This window comes from Neoarius graeffei, chromosome 5, assembly GCF_027579695.1.
Source record: "Neoarius graeffei isolate fNeoGra1 chromosome 5, fNeoGra1.pri, whole genome shotgun sequence".
In the NCBI taxonomy this organism is placed as follows: Eukaryota; Metazoa; Chordata; class Actinopteri; order Siluriformes; family Ariidae; genus Neoarius; species Neoarius graeffei.
Window position 1 is genome coordinate 5,841,186 of NC_083573.1, and position 26,805 is coordinate 5,867,990.

General features: G+C 42.9%; 1 protein-coding gene across 1 annotated transcript in view; it reads left to right on the forward strand.

Moving 5' to 3' along the window:
- Positions 1-1,643: 1,643 nt before the first annotated feature.
- Positions 1,644-26,805, forward strand: part of agap3 (ArfGAP with GTPase domain, ankyrin repeat and PH domain 3) — a 291,019-nt gene continuing 265,857 nt past the window's right edge. The window contains exon 1 of the mRNA XM_060921058.1: positions 1,644-2,468. Within this exon, the coding sequence (XP_060777041.1) occupies positions 2,099-2,468 (370 nt within the window). The 5' untranslated portion in view covers positions 1,644-2,098. The remainder of the gene's footprint in view (positions 2,469-26,805) is intronic.

A 26,805-nucleotide genomic window follows, 5' to 3' on the forward strand; every position in this document is an offset into this window, starting at 1 on the left:
AGGTTCTTTCTTCAGTACATGACAGCATTCGGGGCGGCACGGTGGTGTAGTGGTTAGCACTGTCGCCTCACAGCAAGAAGGTCCTGGGTTCGAGCCCCGGGGCCGGTGAGGGCCTTTCTGTGTGGAGTTTGCATGTTCTCCCCGTGTCCGCGTGGGTTTCCTCCGGGTGCTCCGGTTTCCCCCACAGTCCAAAGACATGCAGGTTAGGTTAACTGGTGACTCTAAATTGACCATAGGTGTGAATGTGAGTGTGAATGGTTGTCTGTGTCTATGTGTCAGCCCTGTGATGACCTGGCGACTTGTCCAGGGTGTACCCCACCTTTCGCCCATAGTCAGCTGGGATAGGCTCCAGCTTGCCTGCGACCCTATAGAAGGATAAAGCGGCTAGAGATAATGAGATGAGATGAGATGACAGCATTCTTCAACTTGTGCCTCTGTGGGAACGTCTCAAGGTTCAAGATCTGTTTCTGGAAAGCACTATGGCAGAAATGTGCTCCGATTCTTTTCCTGGCATCTCATCTCATCTCATTATCTCTAGCCGCTTTATCCTGTTCTACAGGGTCGCAGGCGAGCTGGAGCCTATCCCAGCTGACTACGGGCGAAAGGCGGGGTACACCCTGGACAAGTCGCAGGTCATCACAGGGCTGACACATAGACACAGACAACCATTCACACTCACATTCACACCTACGCTCAATTTAGAGTCACCAGTTAACCTAACCTGCATGTCTTTGGACTGTGGGGGAAACCGGAGCACCCGGAGGAAACCCACGCGGACACGGGGAGAACATGCAAACTCCGCACAGAAAGGCCCTCGCCGGTTACAGGGCTTGAACCTGGATCTTCTTGCTCTGAGGCGACAGCGCTAACCACTCCACCACTGTGCCGCCGGACTGCAATGTGTGTTGTTTTTTTGTTGGAAAGTGAGGACATTTTGTCTGGTCCTCATTTCTTCAAACAGAAATGGTTTGAGGGTGAAGATTTAGTTTGAAGGTTCAGGTTCGAATTAGGTTGACGTTCGGGTGAGGGTGTAGGGAATGCGTGAGTCCCGACAATGGGTCCCCACAATGACAGAAGTACAAGAGTGTGTGTGTGTGTGTTTTGTGTGTCATGAACTTCAGCAGAGAATAAAGGACAGAGGCGAGGCTGGTGAGCTAGCATACGTTCGAACTTGCTTCACGGATACAAACTGCAGTATAACGTCTCGATCGATGAGAATCACGAGTTTTATTCCTTGTGTCATGGTTTATTCCAGGGGTTTGAAGGGAATGCAGAGAAATGTAAAGATGACAACAAAGGCTGGATCCTACCGGTAATATGCTGACTAAAGGTTCTTTATTCCTGAGAGAGAGAGAGAGAGAGAGAGAGAGAGAGAGAAATACAATACACGGTTGCATAATATGGCCGGGGATACAAACTGATGAGCTTCATCCTTTCTCCACAAGGGCGTCCAATCGCGTTCCACCCTCCCCCCCGTTCATCCATCCCTCCCTCTGTCCATCCCTCCATCCATCCATCCTCGAGCGCAGCAATTACGCGCTCCGTGACGTCATCGCGCGCGGAGGTGGGCACTCTGGGCGGAGCTTCTCGGACCCAAAGAAAGAAAAAAACAGGGAGAGAGAGAGAGAGAGAAAAAGAGAGAGATAGATAGAGAGAGAAGGGCTTTATGACTTCTTCAGTGCGCAAACGCTGCAGTCCATGGACCCGCGCGCGCTCCGGTAAAACGGACACATTGTGCGGCTTCGGAAAAGAAAAACAAATAATTTAGTTTCGGAACAAAATAACAAATAAACAAAGAAAGAAAGAAGGCGCGCGGGGAGCGTGAGAAAAGGCGTGTCCGATCGGGAAGGCGTCCCAGTGCTATAAAGAAGGACGAGAACAGAGGGAAGAGAACCCCGTGGCCGCAGGAACACCGCACAGGAACACGGGAACAATGCTCGCGCATCACGGTTTGGTAATATGAAGCGCGGATCGTTGCAGGCGGAGACTGAGCGTTGATGCATCAAAACATCGCACCGTAGCATCGCCGCGTTCCAGCCACAGATCCTCCCCGTTCTCTCTCACACCAGCCGAACCCGTTCACTTAGTCCGCGTCGAGATGAATTACCAGTCGAGCGTTCCGGTCTCGGGCATCTCGCCGCCGTCTCAGCCGGCCATGCCTGCCCCGGGTGCGGTCCCAGCCCCGGTCCCGGTCCCCGTCCCGCAGCCCATGGCGTCCCAGTTCGGTTCCGGATCCTCAGGCAGCTCCGGGCCGGGTCAGTTCGGTTCGGGGACGGCGTCGGGCCCTGCGGCTCAGTCCGGCGCTCCGGGCTCGCAGTTCGTTCTGTCCAACTCAGCGGCGATCCGAGCCGAGATCCACCGCTTCGAGTCCGTGCACCCGAACATCTACGCCATCTACGACCTGATCGAGCGCATCGACGACCTCGCGCTCCAGAACCAGATCCGCGAGCATGTCATCTCCATCGAAGGTAAGCAGGTTCTCCACAGAGCGCGCGCCAACGGCTCTCCAGCTCCTTTATTCATCTCTTCATTTCTTCATGTCCTAACAGCACCTGATGTCCCTGAAGCTCTCCTGAGTCCCTCAGATGATCTGTGCACCAAAATACCCATCACTCACTTTTCAGTCAGGGTTCGGTCTGATGCACTGATGTTTCATCTGTATATAAAGATTTTGTGTTTGTGTTTGTGTTTGTTCATCAGGTCAACAATGCAGTCCTTTCCAGCTGCATGCTCCACGAACCAATTTCCAGGTTCGGCATCGGACGAAATATCGTGGTCGAAACCACCAACAGTCCCGATCCCATTCTCAGATTCCGAACCAACCCGTGTGGGTATATCCTCGTCAATCCTGCTTCGACTCCGACATCCTTTAAGTAACACTGCGAGCGAAAAAGTTCCTCTTGTGCCCCTTTTCCACCAAAGCAGTTCCAGGGCTGGTTCGGGCCCAGTGCTTAGTTTGGAACTGGGTTTTCTGTTTCCACTGACAAAGAACTGGCTCTGGGGCCAGAAAAACCAGTTCCAGGCTAGCACCAGCTCTTTGCTGGGCCAGAGGAAAGAACCGCTTACGTCAGCGGGGGGGCGGAGTTGTTAAGATCAGCAACAATAACAAGACCGCAAAAGATCGCCATTTTTAAGCGACGAGAAGCAGCAGCTGTACAAACGCGAAGTCATCCATTATTATTGTTGTTGTTGTTGCCGCTGCGGCTTCTTCCGTGTTGTTTCTGCTTCGATATTCGCGCCAAGGTTTATGCAAATGTAGCGACGTAACTGACGTATACAGCGACGTAATGACGTGGCTTCCTTTAGCACCGCGAGCTATGGAAAAGCAAACTGGTTCTCAGTTGGCTCGCAAGTTGAACAAATTGTGAACCAGCACCGGCCCCGAACCAGCCCTGGAACTGATTTGGTGGAAAAGGGGTATTTTTGGACGTAAAAGCTAAAAATACAAAAAGCTTCGCTCGAACGATTTCTCTGCGGCGTTCCTTCACTTCGCCGCTCACAACTTTCGCTCTTGTCTGCAGTTCGTCCTCGTTTACGGTTTAATGCACAAAAGGCGAGGAAAACCTTTGCTTCGTCTTATGAAAGAAAAGATCGTAGGTTTGTCTGGTGAGTGGACGGAGCTAGTGCTTTGCGAATCCGCCACTCGAGCTAGCACGAAACCACAGGTATTTGTTACAACGTTGGATAGGCCACACCCACATCGTTGTGACTCAACAATCGCAATCGTTGCAGTATGAGCAGCTCTACGTTTTGTTTTTTTTCGTAGCTATGTGTTGTGAATTGGTTTTGATGTACGTGTTACACGATCAGGGCCGTACTCGCTTTGTTGCTAGATTAGCGCTAGCACCGTACAAGCTACATTAATTCACCACGTACACGCACAACCATCAGTGCGACTTTCTTCCGAGCTTTATTTTTCTCTGTCGAACTTCGGAAACATCGGACCATGGAATCATGAGTCCGGGAGTATTTTTCTTGGAGGAAGCATGATTACGAGGAACAAGACTCAGCAAAATGGCCGCTGATTATCTTGATGTGTTATCGTATATATTGTATATCGCAGTCTTTTCGCAGACTGTCTTTGTTGATTTTGTTTCTTGATCTACGCTGCATTCCAGAGATTTAGAACAGTTTGTTTTGTTCCTGTTCCTCCTCCGAAGCTGATTATTTTCCAATATCGGCACATCCTCCCAAAAATGACATGCTGTATCCATTTATAGTTCCAGCGAATATTGAGGAAGGTCATGTTCTCACATATGTTACACTCGATGTGAACAGATGTTCCCTCAGCAAGGAAGTTTTTCAAGTTAGTGCTCATGTCATCAGATTTGACCAATCAGATTCGAGAATTCACAAGAATATGGTGACATTTTTGAGTGTGGCGCACTCCAAGCTCTTTCTTACTCCTGTATGAAGAGAAGGTTTGTATGTTTGGAGAAGACGTATAATCTGGATGCCGAATTGTTTCGACTATACATGAATGACCTTTGTGCGATTTTGTTCACGAGACAACATGCACGGCGATCGAGCGCCGTCGTATCGAAATTTGCTGCCGTTGAACATTTTAACAACGAAGTCTTTCCCAAAGCCAGTGCTGACACTGGAGACTCCTTTCAAAGACGATATACTGAAAAATTTTGATTCAGGGATCAAAATATTTTTAAATTCCAGGCAGAATTGAGGACTTGAGCAAAAATATCGAATATATAGTGAAAATAAATTGATCATTGTGACTATGTTGGTGTTGTAGGAAACTAATCAACACCTTCTGACCAATCAGGATGCAGAATTCAGCTATATGAAGAGTGCACACATACTGGTTATTTTCCGCGATAGCAGAATGACATTTAAAGCTAGACGCCCTTTTGATTTCATAAAATCGGTGAAATTTTGTTCCGTCTGAAATGTGGTCATTGTGATATATGTTTATTTCTGAGATATCATACAAAATATCAGGCCATTCTGCGGCTGGGAAGTTATTTAATTTGAGGGGATTAAAGCAAATAACGTGCATGAAGTCCATGTGTGTGTGCGCATGCGCAGGTTTACCAGCGTTCTGTCGCTAAACGAACAGCTGATCACACCGAAGTGCTCGCTGAGCGCCGATATTTATTAGTTTGGTCCTGCGTTTCCTTTCCTTTGTATAGAACATAACGTCTTTTCTTCTCGCTTTCTTTCCGTTACTGTAGTCAGTCTTTCACGTTTCATTTGCACGCTCACGTCCTCCGTTTTTCTCTCCTGCTTCAAATCTGTATCCCACAATGCTTCCTTGTGCGGACGGGGAAAGCCCAACACGTGATGCATGACGTAGTATCTTGTATTGGGCCATGGTGAAGCAGGAAAAAATAGCGTGGGCCACGTGGAGATAAATTAATTAATTAATTGTTCTATTTAAAAAAAAAAAACTAAATTGGAAGTCTGTGATTCGAATTCAGTAGCTTTCGCTCCACTAAACAAAAATAATTGGGTGTCGGGAAAAAATTTTTTTCGGACCTACACTTGAAAAATTTGAAAGGCGGTCTAGGTTTAATGGCGCCCGTTAAGCACCAGATTCATATCGGGAACTGAAAATTCGATACGACACGACGGGTAGGACAGGAAATTTGATTATCTCCCGACTAACGATGTTTGCTTCCTTCCTGCCTTCGGTAACCCTGTGGCTGTCTACGCGAGTTTTCGTAAACGCAAGTCATTTTGTGTCACGAAATACTAAATCCATATATATTTTTTTACATTTCTGTTCTGAATATGTTCGTTGGATGAGGGCACAATGAGTCCGAGGCGACCCCCCCCCCAGTGATTCGGTCTTGACTTGACCATTCGTTGACGTGTCCTGCTATGTACATGATGTATATGCCATTCCAGAAATTTCTCTATCGAGTCAGTTTACCAAGTCTAGTTTATTAGCATGCGAACTTGGTAAGGACTCAGTAATAAAACAAAAAGGTTCAAAGGTTGCATTTGCGTCAACGACCTTTCTCACAATGACCAAAGAGGTCATGTTGAAAAGCGCAAAACATCTTACATCACTGACTTTTTTTTTTTTTTTAAACGATTGTTGTTCAGCAGCGTGGAGCAATCAGAAATTTTTCTTCATCATTGTGGCGTCTTCTTTCTAAAAAAATAAAAAACCCAACAACAACAAAGGAAACAAGTGTTTTGGATATGATCATGCGGAGTGTTTTGTCATTAACGTCGCACATCGCTTGAATTCTCAAATCGTTTTCGATCGTGTGTTGTTCCCAGATGTCTGGGTTTTTCTTTTTTTCTTGACGCATTTTCGTTGTCGCTGAGATCAACCAAGCCCTCAGATGTTTGCACGTGGCTTTATTTCGGATTTAAAAACATAATAATAATGCATTTCTCATGCTGTTGCTCTTGCTGCATTCTCCCGTGGCTCGGAACTGCCATTTAATGCGTCAGAGTTGGGGGGAAAAAAGTCCGAAGAGAGAATCTATGCAGCACTCTTCACTGCAGCAAACCTTGTGGAGCTGTTACAGGGCGAGACAGTGATTGTGTGTGTGTGTGCGTGTGTGTGTATGTGTGTGTGCACACACACCCACCCACCTGTACGCCTGGACTGCAGACTTTTGCCGCGGTTCTGCATTAAAGCACAGTGCCTGCCTGTTGCTTAGGAACCAGAGGCTCGTAGTTTTGCTGAAGATGAGAAGAGAAGAGGAATTAAAAAAAATAAAGAAAAAAAGGGAACAGATTATAGAACAGATTATTTTGCATCCACCTCATTTCCCCCTCATCCTAACAAACGTACTTTAATTCTCGAAGGTAAAAGCGACGCATTTTGCTGGAAAATGTGTCCTCGTGTGTATTAAGAAGGAGAACGAGGGATTAACGTGGCTAAATATGATGCATATAAGCTGGAGAGCTGATTAGCCCGGAGAAATAGTTTTGTCTTCCAGAGTTTGCGTAAATCTGTCCATTATGTCACTTAATCAGAAACCCATTGTCAGGATTTTCAGTATTCAACACTGTTATGAGTTTTGTCCCCCATTAGCAGACATGCCGAAGTACTAAAATGGATGCCAAAGAAATATATTTGTCCACTCGTCATCATTATCATTATCATTTCGCTCGGACGTATTCAAACTGTCGTGGAACGACCGCATCGGACCTGCTAACCTTCACGGATTTTGCATACAAGCGCCGCAATTTAACGCACAGGAACCCGAAAAGATCCACTCTTACCCCCTAACGGTAAACACGTTCAAGTCTGGAATGATTTGCGCACGTGTTGAGCTTGCCGATATTCGACGATCGCCCGCAAGCCCCGCCTACTTCGCGACGTCTCACACTCGTAACACCGTGCGCTAGCCTCAAGTCTTTTCTGATTTAAAAATGAGCAAGAAAAACAGACAAGGTTTCGTGTTGTTGCTTCGTGCAGAAATTAAATCCACGAATGTGTTTGAGCAATCTAGAGTACCAGTCAAAAGTTTGTACGCCCCTGCTCTACTCATTTTTCGATACTGTGTCCAGAACAATACTGAAGGCTTTGAATTAGAACGTGCGCAAACTTTTGACTGGTACTGTAGTATTAGGGATGGGTTAAATATGGCTGGTTTTGGCCAAAGAGGCGCCGTAACCTTCCTTGTATTCCGTCCTGTATAAACAAGGACATGGAGTCTTTGTCCAGTAAGATTACCCCTAAGATTTGGGCGTTATCATCATGTTATTACGGTCTATCGGTTTATTTCAAAATATCGACGTTATTGTTTTCAGTATCTGTTGCTGCTCTTTTGATGAACCCTTTGAGGTCGAGAGGTTTTCCAGCGAAGCTCGGCAGGTTGAGAATGAGTAGGTTATGTATTTAGATTATTATCTTCGCGAGTTTTTAATCATACAAGCATTATAAACATACTTTACATTTTCCCATGTGCCCACTGCCAAATATTATATTTTTGAAATTACGTAAACGAGATCAAACATAAAACTTGTCACCTTACTCAGTCACACCGGAGTCGGAGTGCTGAGTGCCTCATTCATAAAAGACCGTTCACATGCTAACGGCATGATAATCACTTTCACTTTTTCGGTTTCCGTTGGTTTCTCTTTCACGGTGGGAACGCCCACCGTAAACAGGATAAAATATCAGCCGCAGTTTAGGCTACTTGTTTGGAGGTAAAACTTGTTGCGAGATAGCTCGCAGATTTGCGAGGTGGTGTTTCAGATACGGAGACGCTGGATCGAGGATGACTTGTAGTGCATAGCAACTGCCACGAGAGGTCGGTGTACTGGCGAGAAAGTCGCATGTTCTATGATAACGAGGATGTGGAGTGGTGGTGTTGAAATAGACCTGGAGGAGGGGAATCGTGCGTTCGAAACGTGTCACAGTTAAAGGCGTGTGAGACGACCAACTAGGATTGACTCCTTTCATCGAATCAAATTCGCTAAATATCTGAAGCTGTGCGTCACACCACTTGAGATGCTGACCTTAAGCGTAAAACCTCACATCTCCTGTGATGTCTCTCAAAACGACATCACGATATCCATCAGGTATCGTCATGTTCCCCAACTCTCCCAAGTGATTCTTGAATCTGATTAGTCAGAAAACGTCAAGGGCCGCATCTCTGACAGGTGTACAGGTTTATAAATTATTAACGCGCTTGTTCTCGTGATCGTTTCGTTGACTGGGTGACGGGACCATATCCAGCCCTGTTTCTGAGAGGTCAAGGAAACCGGTCTTAGGATTAAACCCAGATACCTGGAGTTGTTCTACCTGCTGTGCCACCGTGTTGCTCTGCTCACTCGGTGATTGATCTGTTTAGGTTTCCCCGCTCCGACATGTTTTCAGTTGGAGTAAAAGAGATAAATCACTGTGATGAAATAAATGGCGCCCTTTAAACTCACATTTCAGAGCCACCATATCAATCTGAGAATAACTGGGGGAAAACGAAAGAAAAAAAATTTATTCTTGACTGATTTATCACGACTCGAGTGACTAACGTTCACTGGTGATCAGGAAACGTTTGCGTAAAATTATCCGGAGGCTTTTTAATTGGCGAATTATTTCAAATGCTTGGTAAAAATCCCCCGTATGAATATGAAATCGCCTCATGGTGTCCGCTTGTCATCCGAATTAGCCCTCTTTGGGGATATTTGACAGCACGTGGCGTGCCTTTCACATAAAGCCCTTTTGTTGAGACGTGTTTGGGTCCCTCGTCTTCCCGTCAATCAGTGCTTCAAAACGGCATTCACAGTTATGCTAATGAGTACAACGTCAGGAGCTGACCTTTAACCATAATCGAGTTTCTGGTCGGGAGATTGTGGATCCACACGTGAGGTGGTTCTTGCCGTCGCTTGGTGCCACAGCACTGAGAATCTGATGTTATTCCCTGGACGAAGAAGAGAAAGTAGGCCATTGTAATGGCAAAACAAAGGCGCTCTCTCTAAATTTGCCTGACGGGCCATTTTTTTCCTCTTCATCTTGAGAGAGCACGCGTGTCCTTTTCGCTTCACGGTGGGGATTGGAAGGCCATTAGTGCTGATTTGAAGGTGATATTTGTCTAGCAATTAGTACTGATGGTTCGACAAATATTACAGTAATGAGACCTTTTGTGTTGCGATCCAGCAGTCATATCAATTTCCTTTCTAAAAGATAAATAATATTTTGGCTCTTGGCCTCATTGAACAAGCGAGTGAATTTATGAGTCTGTGGAACAAGGCCTCACTAATGCGACCCTCAGTTGCGTCAAATCATATAACTGGCAAGCAGTTACCGTGATCTTTAGTATGGACTACGCCGTCAAGCTTAAAGCGAGATGGCCTTTCGATTTCATAAAATCGTTGAAATGTAGTTCTCTCTGAAATGTGGTCATTGCGATATATATTTATTTCTGTAACATTTCCCAAAATATCAGGCCATTCTGTGGCTGGGAAGTGATTTAATTTGAGGGGATTAAAGCAAATAATGCGCATGAAATCGCTCGCTTCACATAATCAAGCAGACAGACGAAGTCCGTGTGTGTGTGTGTGTGTGTGTGTGCATGGGTTTCCCATCATTCTGTCGCTAAACGAACAGCTGATCACACCGAGGTGCTCGCTGAGCGCCGATATTTATTAGTTTGGCTCTGTTTCCTTTCCTTCGTATCGAACATATCGTCTTTTCTTCTCGCTTTCTTTCCGATACTGTCGTCGGTCTTTCACGTTTCATTCGCACACTCACGTCCTCCGTTTTTCTCTCTTGCTTCAAATTTGCATCCCAGAATGTCTCCTTGCGCGAACTGGGAAAGCCCACCACGTGATGCATGATGTAGGATCTTGTATTGGGTCATGGTGAAGCAGGAAAAAATAGCAAAGAATTTCGCACCACGTGGAGATAAATTCATTAATTTATTAAAAAAAAAAAAATTGGAAGTCTGTGATTCGAATTCAGTAGCTTTTGCTCCACTAAACAAAAATAATTGGGTGTCGGGAAAATTCTTTTTATGACCTGCACTTGAAAGATCTGAAAGGCGGTCTAGGTTTAAAGGAACAGTCCACCGTATTTCCATAATGAAATATGCTCTTATCTGAATTGAGACGAGCTGCTCCGTACCTCTCCGAGCTTTGCGCGACCTCCCAGTCAGTCAGACGCAGTCAGACGCGCTGTCACTCCTGTTAGCAATGTAGCTAGGCTCAGCATGGCCAATGGTATTTTTTGGGGCTGTAGTTAGATGCGACCAAACTCTTCCACGTTTTTCCTGTTTACATAGGTTTATATGACCAGGGATATGAAAAAAGTTCAGTTACACAAATTGAAACGTAGCGATTTTCTATGCTATGGAAAGTCCGCACTATAATGACAGGCGTACTAACACCTTCTGCACGCTTCGGCAGCACATTAATATCTGAGCTCCGTATCAATGCGCTGCCGAAGCGCGCAGAAGGTGTTAGTACGCCTGTCATTATAGTGCGGACTTTCCATAGCATAGAAAATCGCTACGTTTCAATTTGTGTAACTGAACTTGTTTCATATCACTGGTCATATAAACCTATGTAAACAGGAAAAACGCGGAAGAGTTTGGTCGCATCTAACTACAGCCCCAAAAAATACCATTGGCCATACTGAGCCTAGCTACATTGCTAACAGGAGTGACAGCGCGTCTGACTGCGTCTGACTGACTGGGAGGTCGCGCAAAGCTCGGAGAGGTACGGAGCAGCTCGTCTCAATTCAGATAAGAGCATATTTCATTATGGAAATACGGTGGACTGTTCCTTTAATGGTGCCCGTTAAGTACCAGATTCATATCGGGAACTGAAAATTTGATACAACACGACAGGTAGGACAGGAAATTTGATTATCTCCCGACTAACAATGTTTGCCTCCTTTTTGCCTTCGGTAACCCTGTGGCTGTTTACGCGAGCTTTTCGTAAATGCAAGTCATTTTGTGTCACGAAATACTAAATCCATATATATTTTTACGTTTCTGTTCTGAATATGTACGTTGGACGAGGACACAATGAGTCCGCCACGATTCCTCGCCCCCCCCAATGATTCGGTCTTGACTTGACCATTCGTTGACTGCTTTATACATGATGTACGTATATGTTAGCATGCGAACTCGGTAAAGACTCGAATAAAACGAAAAGGTTCAAAGGTTGCGTTTGCATCTGCGTCAAGAACCTTTCCCTCAATGACCAAAAAGGTCATGTCGAAAAGCGTAAAACAGCTTACGTCACTGACTTTTTTTCTTTTTTTCAAACAATCAGCAGTCGTTCAGCAGTGTGGAGCAAATTTTTCTTCATCATTGTGGCGTCTTCTTTCTAAAAAAAAAAGGAAACAAGCGTTTTGGATACGAACATGCAGAGTGTTTTGTTGTTAACGTCGCACATCACTTAACACGTTTGAATTCTCAAATCGTTTTTGATCGTGTCTTGTTCCCAGATGTCTGAGTCATGTCTTGTTCCCAGATGTCTGAGTTTGTTTTGGTTTTTTTTGACGCATTTTCATTGTTGCTGAGATAAACCAAGCCATCAGATGTTTCTGATTCGAATTCATTAGCTTGCAGTCCACGAATCAAAAATAATTGGGTGTTGGGAAAATTCTTTTTATGACCTACACTTGAAAAATCTGAAAGGTGGTCTAGCTTTAACTCACTTCTTTCTTTCAATTTCACACAAATTTTGACAAAACTCTGAAACAAACTCGATTGTTTCATATTCCAGATTGATGATTTGAAAGGAAGTCGACTTGGAAATTTCCGTCACTGTTTTGAGGCTCTCGGCTCTCTGTGAGCTTTGCCTTTTATGGAGTTTTGTGGGCGTTTCTGGCTAAATCTCAGTAATTTGCGGCTGAGTGGTGTACATCAAAACCCTTCGTGTTTACTTCCACTGATTTCTGCCTGACCACTTGGAAACTTCATTTAGAACTATGCAAATAGATAAAACTTTGAATCTGACCCTCTTGACTATGACCTCGAGAACATTCCCAATGTCCTGGACGAAGGTAATCAGTTGAACTTCCCTTTTGGTATAAAATGCATGCCCTGGTGCCCAGGAAAAGAACCTGCTGTAGTAGTGGGGTGGAGGCATCTGGAAGGGCATGCTGGAGATTTGGCGAAGAGAACCAGATGACGCAAAGGCTCTGGAGCTCAGGGAAGAAATGCCGGATAGGCATCTGGAGCAGTGTGCTGGAGCTCTCGTCAGGATCGGCAGGGCTGCTGAGCAACAGATGGCCAATGACATGAGAAGAGGCTTTGGAGAGTTTGGAGCCAAAGCTCTCCTGGAACCCTGGATCTCCTTGGCACGGAGACGAACACATTCACATTCTCGCATTCTCTCTAGCTGTATATGGATATTTGGTGACGCAAACCAAAACGGAGGTCCTTCTTAATCAGAAGTCTTGATGATATCTTTGATGATGATGCGTTTCTCCAGAGTGATTTTCCAGATGAGATAAAAGGATACAAGTCATACTCGGTCAGGCGACAACTTGGTGATGCTGGAATTTGAACTCATGACCTTCAAATTCACGACGGTAGCCCAAGACCTTCACCACTGGCTGAGCATCACCCATCGTGATTATCTATCTCTGGAACACTGAACAAAAACTGAGGCCTGGTCTTTTGCTTCCTGCTCTTGCTGGATTCCCACAGGCCCCTGCTGATGGTATGGTCTTGGAGGACTGTCGCTCAAAATATGTCAGGGTCGGATGTGATGTGAAGCCGCTAACTAATTGAAGCTTCCATGCTCGATTGCAAGGGCGTTCAAGGACGTTCAAAGATAGTCAAGTTCTGTCCTTCTGTAGGTCCGTCTCTGGAGTGCGCCGCAAAACGAAGGCACTGATTTTTCCTTTTGGGATTGATTCAATTGTGACTTAACATCCTGTCCAAAAAGCTGCTTTTTTTTCCCCTAGCAAGCTTGTTTTTCAACTCATCATTTTATAAATAGAGATCAGAGATTGTCTCATACACCATGTGGTGGGGACTAAAATAAGATTTGTGCTATTCATCTGAACGAGCTGCTGATTCATGTACCATTTAGGAATGGACCTGGAAACGAAAAGAGCTTCACAAAAACCTTCTCACTTTGAACCAAATATCTCGATATCAAGAACGAGCTTATTTGAGTAAAAGTAATTCGAAACGGATAAATAAAAAGTGCATCATTCGAACAGATGACGACATCGACAAATTGGTGTGGTTTTGAAAAAGATGAATAAAACGTTGCAATTGGAAGATGGTCAACTTTGTCGTGGTGACGGTACCTCCTCACCTCCGCCGTGTCGTAGCTTATTTTCCTGAACAGAACAGTCATACATAATATGATATTTTTGTCACATACTAATCATCAAGGGAGTTTACACCCCCTCCATGTTCACCCTCGAACCGTGAAGGAAAAAATCCTCAAGATTCGATTCTCTTCGAGCGGGTCTGTAGGCGTCACGTTGGTGTTGAGTGTTGGTTCTGCCTGTTTGAGCATTTCAGCGATGGTTGTAGGTGTCTGCCCTCGAAGCACACTTCACCACACAACAGCCCACATTGGATTATGACACGGGTGATAAGATGATGGATAATATCGCCGAACATCACACAAGATGTTTAGTTGATTTTATTTTTAAATATCTGTAGGACCAGGTTGCTGCTGTGGTTGGTTTTTTTGGACCTCAGTCAGGCTTTGATGTTTGATCCCTATCTCCGCCTCCTCCACAGAAGGTGCCAAAACTTACACTTATGAGTTTTGACCTGAGGTAATATTGCGGTCAGTTGCACTTTCCAGTAAGTGGGTGGGATTTTGGGTGTGTGCTCGTTAAAAATGGACGAGACGTTTATTGTGATGGAACGTCAGCCTTGGACTTTTACCTCACTGTGTGTGTGTGTGTGTGTGTGGTGTTTTTTTTTTTTTTAAAATGTTCACTTTTTGTGACAGTTCAGCTCCATTTTAGTGTCCTGATGTGACTTTTCTCGCTTCTCGGCTTTCACGCAATTTATACGACATCCAGGAAATCCAGGAGCTTGAGTGGAGGCGGTCGTACTAATAGCTCCAGTTGACGTATAAATCGTTTACATTTGTTCCAAAGACTCGCACATGGAGCACATCGTGGTCGAGACTGAATCTGAAGAATCCGATCACGGATAGATCAGTGGAAAAGAACCGCATCTACCCGGCGGCTGAAATGCGACCACGCTGTTTACATCACCATTTCCTGTGTTTCCCAAAAGCTTAGCAGAGCAGCATGACCCCGTGGCAAAAAGCCACCCCCTCTTCCTTTCGCGCCTTTTTTTTCTGCCTCTTCGTCTGTTCCACACACAGAGGACCATGTGGTCTTACTTTGGCGCTGAAAGGCCCGAGTGAGAGAGGAACAGCAGGAACAGAACCGTGTGGCGTTTCCATTCACCAGGTTTTCTGCGAATTCTCATATGACAGTTTTAATTCAAGAAAACGCTCGAACGGCAAGAGAAATTGTCAAAGTATGGAAAAAAACATGGAATTTCATCATCTCTGTATGAAGTCTGTGTTCTAGATTTTTCCGGAATGGTCTCTGTTTTCACCAGATGCTGATGGTAGTACATCTGCTCAGATAATTGTGATATATATCTGTAGTGACAAGCTGAGTACAGTGTCGCTTGATTCGTATCTCTAAGAGTGCAGGATATCTTTTGCGGTGATGTGCTATTGCAGGAAAATAACCAACGTTGTGCTGCGAAGCGGTTGGATGAAAGCGAGTGTCCGAAGTGTTTTTTATTTATCTTATGCAACAACACTTTGCTCACACGAATGGTTTTTTATTTTATTTGACGCGTCGTCATCCGTCCGCAATTTTCCAAAAATCACTACTCCTCCTACAGGATTGGCCAGATTTCGATCAAACTCGCATACAATATTCCTCAGGTGGGTGTGCATAAAAGTTGTCAAGATGGTGGCGCCACCTATCATATTTATGATTGTATGGGCGTTTTGAAATTTTTGGGTGACTCGTCATATATTAAACGCTACTCTTCGTAAACTGCTGGGACGTTTTCACTGAAACTCATCCAGAAGACTCTAAAGACATTTTCCAACAAGAATTGCTCACCAGGCGGCGCCACCTACCATTGATGAGGCTACACACGGATCGCGTGCAATTGCATGAAAATCGCGACTCCTTCTACAGGAGCGATCAGATTTTGATCAAACTCATACAAAATGTTCCCCAGGTTGGTCTGTATAAAAGTTGTCAAGACGGTGGCGCCATCTGTCATATTTACGATTTTACGGTTGCGGAAAATCTTTGGGTGGCTCATCGTATTAAACGCTACTCTTCGTAAACTGCTCAGACGTTTTCACTGAAACTCACCCAGAAGACTCTAAAGACAAGAATTGGTCACCAGGTGGCGCCAGCTGGCATGGATGCGGCTACGCACGGGTCACGTACAATTGCATGAAAATCGCGACTCCTCCTACAGGATTGATCAGATTTCAAACTCGCACAGAACAACGGTGGCCAGTTTAGTTTTTGTCCATTTGTGGTTACGTTTCATGTTGGAACGTACGTGAAGCAAGAATAAAAATAAAAAAAATAGCAAAACTGGATCCAAACAAATGTATCCGTAAATCCATAAATCGTAAAACGGAGTGTGCGTAAATTTATACCGTGATTGATCAGATTCAAAGTGTATCGTCGGCGATGAGTTGCTGCGATGATATATATTACGTCGTCAAGTTTAAATCCCATATTTCGCACGCTAATTTAATAAAAATTCAGTCCGTTCATATTAATAACTTGTAAGAATAAACTTAAACGTGACACAAAACTAATGGCACCCGATAAAAAGATGCCGCGTTCGTGGCTGGAAGATTTCGCGCACACACACCATGCTTAGGAGACGCTCATTTACCGTTGTCGTTTTTCGTTTTCAGCTTTGCCTTTTATGGCATTTTGTGGGCGTTGATGAATGTAAATCAGCTGTGCTTTGACCGCGCTTGGCTGAATGGCGTTCAATAATAGACGCATGAAGAAAATCTGCAATTTTTCCTTCAGTTGTGGGAACTAAACTAATTCAGGACCTTTGTTTCTCGCAAAGATATAATCGGTATGAGTTTGTACATGAAAAGAATCAATAAGGGAAGGCTTTTGCATAAGCCTATTATACAAGGATCAGGAAAAAGAAGGTCATGTTGTTTGGATTTCGGCGTGTCTTCTTTGGCAAACTGCTTTTTGTGTGTGTGTGTGTGTGTGTGTGTGTGTGTGTGTGTGTGTGTGTGTGTGGCTTAATATGTAAGATGACACGTTACATAAGAATACTTGCTCCAAAATAAAAAAAAAAAATCACATCACTTGAATTTGTTTTCACTTCTCACGTGGACATGTATTTTCACGACCCCTCGTTCGTGTTTTTGTCCTGGACAGCGCCATGACATGTGGACGCTTAATGGAAGGCAAAGCTGTGGATATCCTTCACATGTATAATGAAAGCACACATTTTTCTTTCCCTCTCGAGTTTAAGAGAGCAGTTACTATGGCGACGTTGGAAGAGGAAGGTCATCTGGATGCCGCAGATGATGTGGGCGCACTTTAAATGACAACACCGAGATCTGCCATCATCTGTCTCTCTCCCATCGTGTCATTTAGCAGTTTAATCAGTTGACGCTTGCGTTTTGCAAAGGTGCTGGCTAACGAGCCGGCCGTTTCCTCGGGCCATTCATCATCTAGAAATGTTTCTTCTATGTTTAATCGTGCTGGTGGTTTGAGAAACCGTGCTTGAGTTTGCAGATCTGCTTTCTTCTTTTTTCATCTTGCGTCTGGTTATATTTTAATTAGGTGGGTTAATATCTCAAGACCAAAAGATAAGATAATGAGATTGAGATAATATATAGAAGCCACACTGATATTATCTCATCGTGGCCATGAGATAATCTACAAAGGCAATGAGAAAGCACTGAAGCCAAAAAAAAAAAAAAGATATTGCAACCGTGAGATGATAGCTAAAGGCCATGAGATAATACATCAATGCTCCGTGTTAATTTATCGACTCCTCCTGATAATATATCAAAATCATGAGATAACATGTATGATGTGTTTTGGGCAAAAATTAATGTATTGACACCACGAGATAATATACTAAGGCCATGAGATAATATATTGTGGTTGTGAGTTCATATATGAAGGCCACAAGATTATTAACGAGGTCAGATCTCATGGTACAACAATACCATGAGATAACGTATTGAGGACTCAAGATAATATGTTTTGTCCAGAAAATTGCACATGGTCATACATTCAGGCAACAAGATAATATACGAGGCCACAAGATGAGATATAAAGGGTATATGGAAGCCATGAAATATTTTGTGGACATGAGATAATGTTCTTGAGACTGGAAGATAATATACTGATGCCACATGATCATACAGTATCTTGAATCGATGAGAGAATATATTGAGAACACAAGATAATATATTATAACGATGAGATAATACACTGAGACTATGTATTAACATATGGAGGCCACATGATAATGTACTCGGGCCGTGAGATAATAATTGAATATTACAGCTTAATATATCAAGGCCACAGGATATGTTGCACCTCCGAGATAATATATCAGGGTACAGTTGTTCGCACTGTTGCTTCATAGCGAGAAGATTCTGGTTCAAACCTTAGGGCCAACAGGGGCCTTTCTATGTGGAGTTTGCATGTTGTCTGTGTGGATTTCCTCCCACTTCAAATCAAAGACATGCAGATGAGGTAAACATTGTTGAACTTGTTACATGTCATTCTGGATAACAGAGTCTGCTAAATGCCTATAATGAGATAATATACTGCTGCTACAAGATAATACATCGAGGCCACGAGATAATATATTGCAGCTATTAGATAATACATCAGGGTCATGAAATAATATTGCAGCTATGAGATAACTTAGCAAGGCCACGGGTAATATATTGCAGCGATGAGAAGATATCAAGGCCAGGAGATAATATATTGTCGCTATGAGATAATATATCAAGGCCATGAGATAATATATTGCAGTTATGAGATAAGATATCAAGGCCACAAGATAATATATTGCAGCTATGAGATATCAAGGCCAGGAGATAATATATTGCCGCTATGAGATAATACATCCCAGTCATGAGATAATATTGCAGCTATGAGATAATTTGGCAAGGCCACGAGATAATATATTTCAGTGCTGAGATAATATATCAAGATCACGAGATAATATATTGCAGTGACGAGATAATACATCAAGGCCATGAGTTAATATATTGCAGCTACAAGATCATGTATTGAGGCCATGAGATAATATATTGCAGCTATGAAATAATACATCAAGGCCACGAGGGATGTTGCAACTATGAAATAATACATGAAGGCCACGAGATAAGAAATTGCAGCGATGAGAATGCATCAAGGCCACGAGATAATATGCTGCAGCTATGAGATAATACATCAAGGCCAAGAGATACAAAACTGCAGCTACAAGATTACTACATCAAGGTTATTACAAGATTATTACATCAAGGCCACAAGATAATATATTGCAGCTATGAGATAATACATCAAGGTCATGAGATACAAACTGCAGCTACAAGATAATACATGAAGGCCATGAGATAATATATTGCAGCTATGAGATAATACATCAAGGCCATGAGATACAAAACTGCAGCTACGAGATAATACATCAAGGCCATGAGATACAAAACTGCAACTATGAGATAATATATCAAGGCCAGAAGATAATATATTGCAGCTACGAGATAATACATCGAGGCCATGGGATACGAAACTGCAGCTATGAGATAATACTTCAAGGCCAGGAGATAATATATTACAGCAACGAGATAATACATCAAGGCCACGAGATAAGAAATTACAGCTACGAGATAATACATCAAGGCCACGAGATAAATATTGCAGCTATGAGATAATACATCAAGGCCATGAGATACAAACTGCAGCTACAAGATAATACATGAAGGCCATGAGATAATATACTACAGCTATGAGATAATACATCAAGGCCATGAGATACAAAACTGCAGCTACGAGATAATACATCAAGGCCATGAGATACGAAACTGCAACTATGAGATAATATATCAAGGCCACAAGATAATATATTGCAGCTACGAGATAATACATCAAGGCCAAGAGATAATATATTACAGCTACAAGATAATACATCAAGGCCACAAGAAAATATATTACAGCTACGAGATAATACATCAAGGCCATAGGATAAGAAATTGCAGCTACGAGATAATACATCAAGGCCATAGGATAAGAAATTGCAGCTACGAGATAATACATCAAGGCCACGAGATAAGAAATTGCAGCTACGAGATAATACATCGAGGCCATGGGATACGAAACTGCAGCTATGAGATAATACTTCAAGGCCAGGAGATAATATATTACAGCAATGAGATGATACATCAAGGCCACGAGATAAGAAATTACAGCTACGAGATTATACATCAAGGCCATGAGATACGAAACTGCAGCTATGAGATAATACTTCAAGGCCAGGAGATGATATTACAGCTACGAGATAATACATCAAGGCCACAAGATAATGTATTACATCTACGAGATAATACATCAAGGCCACTAGATAATATATTGCAGCTACAAGATAATGCATCAAGGCCACGAGGTAATATATTACAGCTACGAAATAATACATCAAGGTCACGAGATAATGTATTACAGATACGAGATAATACATCAAGGCCATGATATAAGAAATTGCAGCTATGAGATAATACATCAAGCCCACGAGATAATATATTGCAGCTACATGATAATACGTCAAGGCTACGAGATAATGTATTACAGCTACGAGATAATGTATTACAGCTGTGAGATAATATATTGCAGCTACGAGATAATACATCAAGGCCACAAGGTAATATATTTGCAGCTATGAGATAATGTATTACAGCTATGAGATAGTACATCAAGGCCACAAGGTAATATATTTGCAGCTATGAGATAATACATCAAGGCCACGAGATAATATATTACAGCTACAAGATAATATATTGCAGCAATGAGATAATACATCAAGGCCACGAGATAATATATTACAGTTACAAGATAATATATTGCAGCAATGCGATAATACATCAAGGCCACGAGATAAGAAATCGCAGCAATGAGATAATACATCAAGGCCACGAGATAATATATTACAGCTACAAGATAATATATTGCAGCAATGCGATAATACATCAAGGCCATGAGATAAGAAATCGCAGCAATGAGATAATACATCAAGGCCACGAGATAATATATTACAGCTACAAGATAATATATTGCAGCAATGCGATAATACATCAAGGCCATGAGATAAGAAATCGCAGCAATAAGATAATGTATTGAGGCCACAGGTTGATAAATAAAAGCCATGACTTCATTTATCATGGCCACAACAATGTCTGAAGTAAGATCTGAAATATCTGGAAATGTTTCTTATTTTTTGTTTTTTGTGGACCGAACCATCTGCATTTCAAGTCCTTGTGTATGTTTGGTGCATTCGTGTAAACCAGTTGATTTGATGAACTTCCAGAAACCGCTTCAGTTTTGGTGAACACTGCTGTGATTGCAAATCTTCAAACTCTTTCTTCATTTTGAGAAATGCTGAGGTGGTTGGTATCAGATCAAAATTTTCCCGATTCATATTCCGTTGCGTCAGTTCCCTTACAAAAAAAAAAAAAACGGAACAATTGATGAAAGCGTTATTGTGTTTTCAATCATTCCGACTTTCTCTGCATCAGCTGCTGACGGCCGCTTTTCAAACGCAATGTATTCTTACGCAGTTACAGGACGTCGAAGGATGACACGCTCCATCAATCTGAAGTAGAGAAGCCACTTGTGTCAGCACTTTCCCCTTTTTAACTGTTTGTGATGAGCGCGGAGGGAGACGGTGGGCCGACTCGACACTGGGTTTCGGAGAAAGCCACTCTGGCAGAGTGTAGAGCTGGCAGGGAAAGTGCTACGTTCAGCAGTGGGGCCAGCTCCGGTTTCTAGAAATTCACATGCTTTTCTGCTAATCTTCTCAAAAGACCCGAGTGTGAGTGTGTGAGAAAGAGTCAGAGCATGGATATCTTAATCCTCTCTTCGCAAAATACATTATTGCAAAGGTCAAGCTCTCTCAGCAGCGCATGATGGAGAAAAAATAGAAGGTCGGAAATAAATAGTACAGCTCTGATTTTTAATGCAGATGTCATAATTTCGCTGAGCATGCGAGTTTGAAGCTGTTTGGGCGTCATACAAATAAAACATTTGGCAAAATATGACTGAGTAGACTGCTAGCGAGAATAAAATCTCCGCTAGTCACGTTCAGAGTGAATCTGAATTTCGTAAAAATTTTCGTAAAATTTTTCTTAACAGCTGACGAACATTCATTTCAGGCTGCACTTCTTTAAGTAGCTAGTTACGCAAAGTACTTCATATTCATAAATCGTACGAATGTCATTTTTTCCCCCCTTAGTTACGACATGAAACGTTTTTACCTATTGTGCCATAAAACGGTTTAAAATGAGCGTGTTCATATCCGAAGCTAGAAGGCTGTAGCTATGAAATAAAAAGTTAGTGTCACAAGTGTTTAAATGCTTTTATACCGTAGCTGTAAACAGGCGTTCCCTCACCAGCGTCTCATCTTTATTTATCTCTTGACTTAAAGTTAATCAAACAAACGAAAGAAAACAAAGGTTACAGAGAAATCGCAAAGTCCAAAACACGTCTGTCCTGAAAACGTTCCCACGTTACAAAGCATCATACAAATAAAACGTTTCGCAAAATATGACCAAATAGACTTTTAGTGAGAATAAAATCTCTGCTCGTCACGTTCAGAGTGAATTTGAATTTCGTAAACATTTTTGGAAAATTTTTCGTAAAATTTTTCTTCACAGCTAACATTCATTTTGGGCTGCAGTTCGTTAAGTAGCTAGTTACGCAAAATACTTAATATTCATAAATCATATGAATGTCATATTTTCTCTCTTAGTTACGACATTAAATGTTTTTACCTACTGTATCATAAAATGGTTTAAAACGAACATGTTCATATCCGAAGCTAGAGCTCTGTAGCTATGAAATAAAAAGTTTGTGTCGAAAATGTTTAAATGCTTTTATACGACAGATTTTTTTTTGGTCATTACAATGTGACATGAGATACTTTTTATCTGTTTTCGGTTACAATTCATGATGTGGAACTTCTGCTCGCAAGGTTAGTTTACAGTACGTTGCTGATGTTACAGTAGCTGTAAACAGGCGTTCCCTCACCAGCGTCTCATCTTTATTTATCTCTTGACTAAATCAATCAAACGAACAAACAAAAGAAAACGAAGGTTACAGAGAAATCGCAAACTCAAATCCGTCTGTCTTGAAAACATTCCCACGTTACAAAGCGTCATACAAACAAAACATTTAGCAAAATATGACTGAATAGATTGCTAGTGAGAATAAAATCTCCGCTAGTCACGTTCAGAACGAATCTGAATTTCGTAAAAATTTTCGTAAAATTTTTCTTAACAGCTGATGAGCATTCATTTCGGGCTGGAGTTCGTGAAGTAGCTAGTTACGCAAAATACTTCATATTCATAAATCATACAAATGTCTTTTTTTTCTCCCTTAGTTACGACATGAAATGTTTTTACCTATTGCGTCATAAAACGGTTTAAAACGAACATGTTCATTTATGAAGCTAGAAGGATGTAGCTATGAAATAAAAAGTTTGTGTCTTAAGTGTTTAATTGCTTTTGTACAACAGAATGTTTTTGGTCATTACAATGTGACATGAGATACTTTTTATCTGTTTTTGGCTACAATTCATGGTGTGGAACATCTGCTCGCAAGGTTAGTTTACAGTACGTTGCTGATGTTATAGTAGCTGTAAACAGGCGTTCCCTCACCAGCGTCTCATCTTTATTTATCTCTTGATTTAAAGTTAATCAAACAAAAGAAAATGAAGGGGACAAAGAAATCGCAAAGTCCAAAACCCGTCTGTCCTGAAAACGTTCCCACGTTACAAAGCGTCATACAAATAAAACATTTCGCAAAATATGACTGAGTAGACTGCTAACGAGAATAAAATCTCCGCTCATCACGTTCAGAATGAATCTGAATTCCGTAAAAATTTTCGTAAAATTTTGCTTAACAGCTGACAAACATTCATTTCGGGCTGGCGTTCGTGAAGTAGCAAGTTACGCAGCATACTTCATATTCATAAAATTCATAAATCAATGTGACACGAGATACTTTCATCCGTTTTTGGTTATAATTCATGATGTGGAACATCTGCTCGCAAGGTTAGTTTACAGCTGTAAACAGGTGTTCCCTCACCAGTGTCTCATCTTTATTTATCTCTTAACTAAAAGGGTGCAGAGAAATCGCAAAGTCCAAAATCCGTCTGTCCTGAAAACGTTCCAACGCTCTGGCATTGGAGACGCTTGTAAATAAATACACGTTAAATAAATAAAAACATCTCCTCAGAGAAAAACGTCACCAAATTGGCAATGTTTACATTTTTTAAAAATCCGTTCATGTCGCACGTCGATTATACAGGTCACTCTGAAGGTTGTTACGATAGAAACAGTAACCTGTGCACGAACGAACCTATGATTCGCCTTGGGGTCAGAAACATTGTCCGAGCTGAACGCCGTCGATTAAAAATAAGAGAAAATCAACAGCTCTTGACCAATTGGCACGGAGAATCCAACAGCGCTGACGATTAATAAATTCATCGCAGCTCAGTGTGAAGGAAGAAGGAGATCGAGAACATGCTCTAAAGCAGGATATAAATAGCGAGAGGCTGTTTTTCAACTTCTTTGGATTGAAGGAGTGTTTAATGTCAGTACAGTGGACTGAAAATGACTCAGTTCCCACCGCCACTCGGCTATTTTTACATCGTTGTTAGTCAAGCCGTAAAACAACGTACTGTAGAACTGACGCCTTTGTAAAGGTGCACTTATCCGCTATCTGTCGACCGTCTGCTAATGGAATCAAACATAATGCCTGCTTTTATGCGTGTGGATACATCAGGACTAATGAGAGTCCTAGAAATTAATTAAGGTGGATTTGATTCAGGGAGTGAGCTCGGATGAAATGCTGACCAATTTGGGAGGAGAGCGGTGTTACTCCCTTTTACTCTTCCCCCGGATTCGAGCTGAGAACTTGAGAAAGATCTTTCATCGAGATGTGGAAATCAGCCTGCAAACGGAGTACGAGCGAGTGTGTGTAGGTGGAGTGGGTGGGTGAGAGAGAGAGAGAGAGAGAGAGAGAGGGAGAGGGAGTGCGCTACATTGGCGTAGTCTTCCAGTTCGCCTCCTGGGAGTTGATGAGAGAGAGCTGAGAGAGTAAGAGACAAAGAAAAGGTACCTGAGAAACGAGACCACGTCGTCAGGTTGAGATCTTTGTTCACGGGGTTTTGATGCCCACAGAACACCTGTGACCTGCCTGTTAGATTGGTCCAAACAACAGATGTTAAAACGACAGCAAAATCATAATCATAGCGTAATCAGCCATTCCAGAAGTGTGTGTGTGTGTGTGTGTATGCGTGCTGAGCTTCATTGAGAGATGCAGCAGAGCCGTGGGTGGGAAGTAGAGTGTTGTGTAACCGAAAGAATGAGGTAACAAAGTAAAATGGTCAAAAAAATGTAGAATATATCAGCTCGAGCTGATAGCTAGTCACTGTTATCTCGCAAATTTTCGAAAACTAGATCACACAAGTTTAATATTTGCAATAAACTGTAGAAATACAGTATGGCCGAATCCCATTTCACCCCTTGGACCAACCCCTTGGCCCTTCCCCTCCATTTTGCGCGTTCACGTGAAGGGGTAGGGGTATCCCAATCCCAGTTAACGCGGAGGGGTAGGGGAAGGGGTAGGGCTTCTGTACCCCTCCAAACGGAGATTTTCCTGGAGCTGACTCCGAACGAAGGGGTTTGAGTGATTTCCCACAATGCCATGCGGATTTCAGCGAGATTTCATGCGGATTTCAGAAAGATGGCGGTTCCCGCGGCGAAAGATTGTCATAAATGTATTTTCTCCATTATTTACGTGTTTTAAGTTGTTATCCAGAGGAAACACGCCGCTTGATTCGCTTTCGAGCTGAGAATGAGCAGCGATTTCTGAAATCCAAGCTGATGCTAAAAAGCTTTGGGAGTGAGTATTGTTTTCGGTTGCTTGACTGCGTACGTTTTGTTCTGTTATTCTCGCTTTTATTGTTTACATGAGTGTTCTGACACCTCATTCTGTCGGATGTGGTGCACGAAGCGCCAAAGATATCCCATTCAGTGGTGTTAGTTAACAAATCACACCCTGCCAGCAGAGATTTCTGGTTCTGCCTCTGGCTCTGACTGTAGCGGCTGGTCGCAGCCAATGACGCATTTGGTCGCGTTTTGCTAACGTAAACGCTGACGGAGGTACGCGATGACGTATGCGATCGTTGAAGGGCTATCCCAATACGTAGGGGTTGAATTTCAAGCCCTATCCCTTGTAGCTCAGTTTCAAGGGGAAGGGCCAAGGGGAAGGGGGAGGGGAAGGGGGAGGGGTAGAAATTAGAATTGGGATTGGGCCTTGATCATGAAGACGAAGTCTGATCTTTATCACAGCACATGATTCAGTCCGGAATCGATATACAATCACTGGCCACTTTACGAGGAACACCCCGACATCCTGGGTGCGATTTGCTGGGGGGGATCATCCCCCCCTCTGGTTTTTATCTCTGCTGAAAAAAAATCCTCGGGGACAACCCCGTCAATAAAACAAACAAACCCAAAAAAAAGTTGACATGACAGGCATGTTGTGACACAGTTTTCGATGGTCTACATTGCACTCACTTTCAAAATGACCCGAAGTGGCAACTTTGATGTTCACGAACGTCCCCAGCAAATAGATACATTGTAGATAATAACAATTAGGGATGTCCGATATTGGCTTTTTTGCCGATATCCGATATGCCGATATTGTCCAACTCTCAATTTTCGATTCCGATATCAGCCGATACCGATGTCGATATGTGGGTTATTTTTCCTCAGAACTAATTTAGGTAACATCACGGCCCAATCCCAATTCTAATTTCTACCCCTCCCCCTCCCCCTTCCCCTTGGCCCTTCCCCTTGAAACTGAGCTACAAGGGATAGGGCTTGAAATTCAACCCTTACGTATTGGGATAGCCCTTCAACGATCGCATACGTCATCGCGTACCTCCGGCAGCGTTTACGTTAGCAAAACGCGACCAAATGCGTCATTGGCTGCGACCAGCCGCTACAGTCAGAGCCAGAGGCAGAACCAGAAATCTCTGCTGGCAGGGTGTGATTTGTTAACTAACACCACTGAATGGGATATCTTTGGCGCTTCGTGCACCACATCCGACA